Below are 1,608 nucleotides of genomic sequence, written 5' to 3'. Positions count from 1 at the left end.
CTCGGTTGCGACTCAGCTCCGAGTCCATGCTGAAGCTCGACTCGGGCCGGCTCTCGTTCTCCAGCAGCAGCTCCTCCTCCTCCTCCTCCTCCTCCTCGTCCTCCTCCTCGGGCTCGTGGCCCAGCGACGGGTCGCTCTCGTGGTGGCGGAAGTCGCCGTCGGCCGCCTTCAGCCCCTCGCCGGCCAGCTCGCTGGTGCCGGGCTCCGGGGAGCTGGCGGCCGACAGCCCGTCGTCGGAGCGGCCGGCCAGCGAGCCGGCCTTGTGCATGTGCGTCTTCATGTGGCGCTTGAGCTTGCTCGCCTGCGAGCACGCGTGGTCGCACAGCTGGCACTTGTAGGGCTTCTCGCCCGTGTGGCTGCGCCGGTGCACGATCAGATTGCTCTGGAACTTGAAGGTCTTGCCGCAGAACTCGCACGACTTGCTCTTGGCCGGCGGCTGCGGCGGCGGCGTCCCCCCGGGGGGCATGGGCGGCAGCGGGGGCGTGCTCAGGAACGGGGACTTGGGGCTGGGCTGGAAGGGGTTCAGGAGCCGGTGCATAGGGTTGCCGCGGCCCGGCGACACGGGCGGCGGCGTGGAGCTGTTTCCCGCCAGCTCGCGGAGCCGCCGCGAGAAGTCCATGGCGGGGGAGTCAATGGCCATGGGGTTCAGGCGCATGACTCGGTCGAAGGCACTGGGGTGCTGGGCGACGAGCCCCATCTCCTCGGCACTGAGGCGGTGCGGGTCCAGGTGGTGGCGCGGCGGCGGGCTGAAGAGCGGCGGCGTGCCGGGCAGGCGGCCCTCCCCGAAGCCCGGGTGGTCCCGCAGGATGGGGCCCGTCATGCGCAGCAGGTTGAAGGGGTTGCTGTCGCCCAGGAAATTCATGAGCGGGGACTGGGCCACGGCCTCGGGCCCCAGCGGCGGCGGGATGGTGAGCCGGGGCGTGAGCGAGCTGCTGGCCGGGCCGGGCTCCAGGTAGATGCGGAAGCCGTGCGTGTTCTGCGCGTGCTGCAGCAGGAACCAGGCGCTGCTGAAGGGCTGCTTGCATGTTGTGCAAATGTAGCTGGAAGGCTCATCTTTACCTGGGGAGACACGGACACACAGGCAGAGAGGGTGAGAGGCAGGCACTGGGCTGGCACGCGGTGACCAGGGGCCCCACCGGGCAGGGGCTCTGACTGGGCCAGGCTGCAGCGCTGCCCCGCTCGCCCAGGGATCTAGCAGGGTACCCCCGCTGGGTAGGACTTCCGGGGCTCCACTCCGGAAGAGTGCTGTGACGCCCCTTATCTCAGCAGCTACAGGAAGGGGCTGGCTAACTGCACACCTTGCAGCCGTTCCGGGTCGCCTTGTAAGCAGCTGAGACCAGCTGGCCAGGGACCTCAGCCAAGGCCCTCAGGCATTTAGATGGCGATAACTGTTTGGGGTGCAGCCTCCTGGTGCACTGTGGGGTGTTAGCCTAGCCCATTCCATGGCTTCTACCCACTAGAAGCCCCTCCCCCAGGTATAAGGATCAAAAATGTCTCCAAAAAAGGAACTCTCCTGCACCGCTGGTGGGAATGCAAACTAGTACAACCACTATGGAAAACTGTTTGGAGGTTCCTCAAACTGCTAAACATGGAGCTTCCCTACGACCC

The 1,608-nt window shown here is 66.9% G+C and overlaps 1 protein-coding gene across 1 annotated transcript in view; it reads right to left on the bottom strand.

Annotated features, from left to right (window-relative positions):
• BCL11B (B-cell CLL/lymphoma 11B (zinc finger protein)) overlaps positions 1-1,608 on the bottom strand; it is an 81,319-nt gene that overhangs the window by 1,013 nt on the left and 78,698 nt on the right. The window contains exon 4 of the mRNA XM_004682021.2: positions 1-1,059. Coding sequence (XP_004682078.1) covers positions 1-1,059 — 1,059 coding nt within the window. The remainder of the gene's footprint in view (positions 1,060-1,608) is intronic.

This window comes from Condylura cristata, unplaced genomic scaffold (assembly GCF_000260355.1).
Source record: "Condylura cristata isolate star-nosed mole 26May11 unplaced genomic scaffold, ConCri1.0 scaffold00013, whole genome shotgun sequence".
NCBI lineage: Eukaryota > Metazoa > Chordata > Mammalia > Eulipotyphla > Talpidae > Condylura > Condylura cristata.
This window is presented reverse-complemented; position numbering and strand designations above follow the sequence as displayed.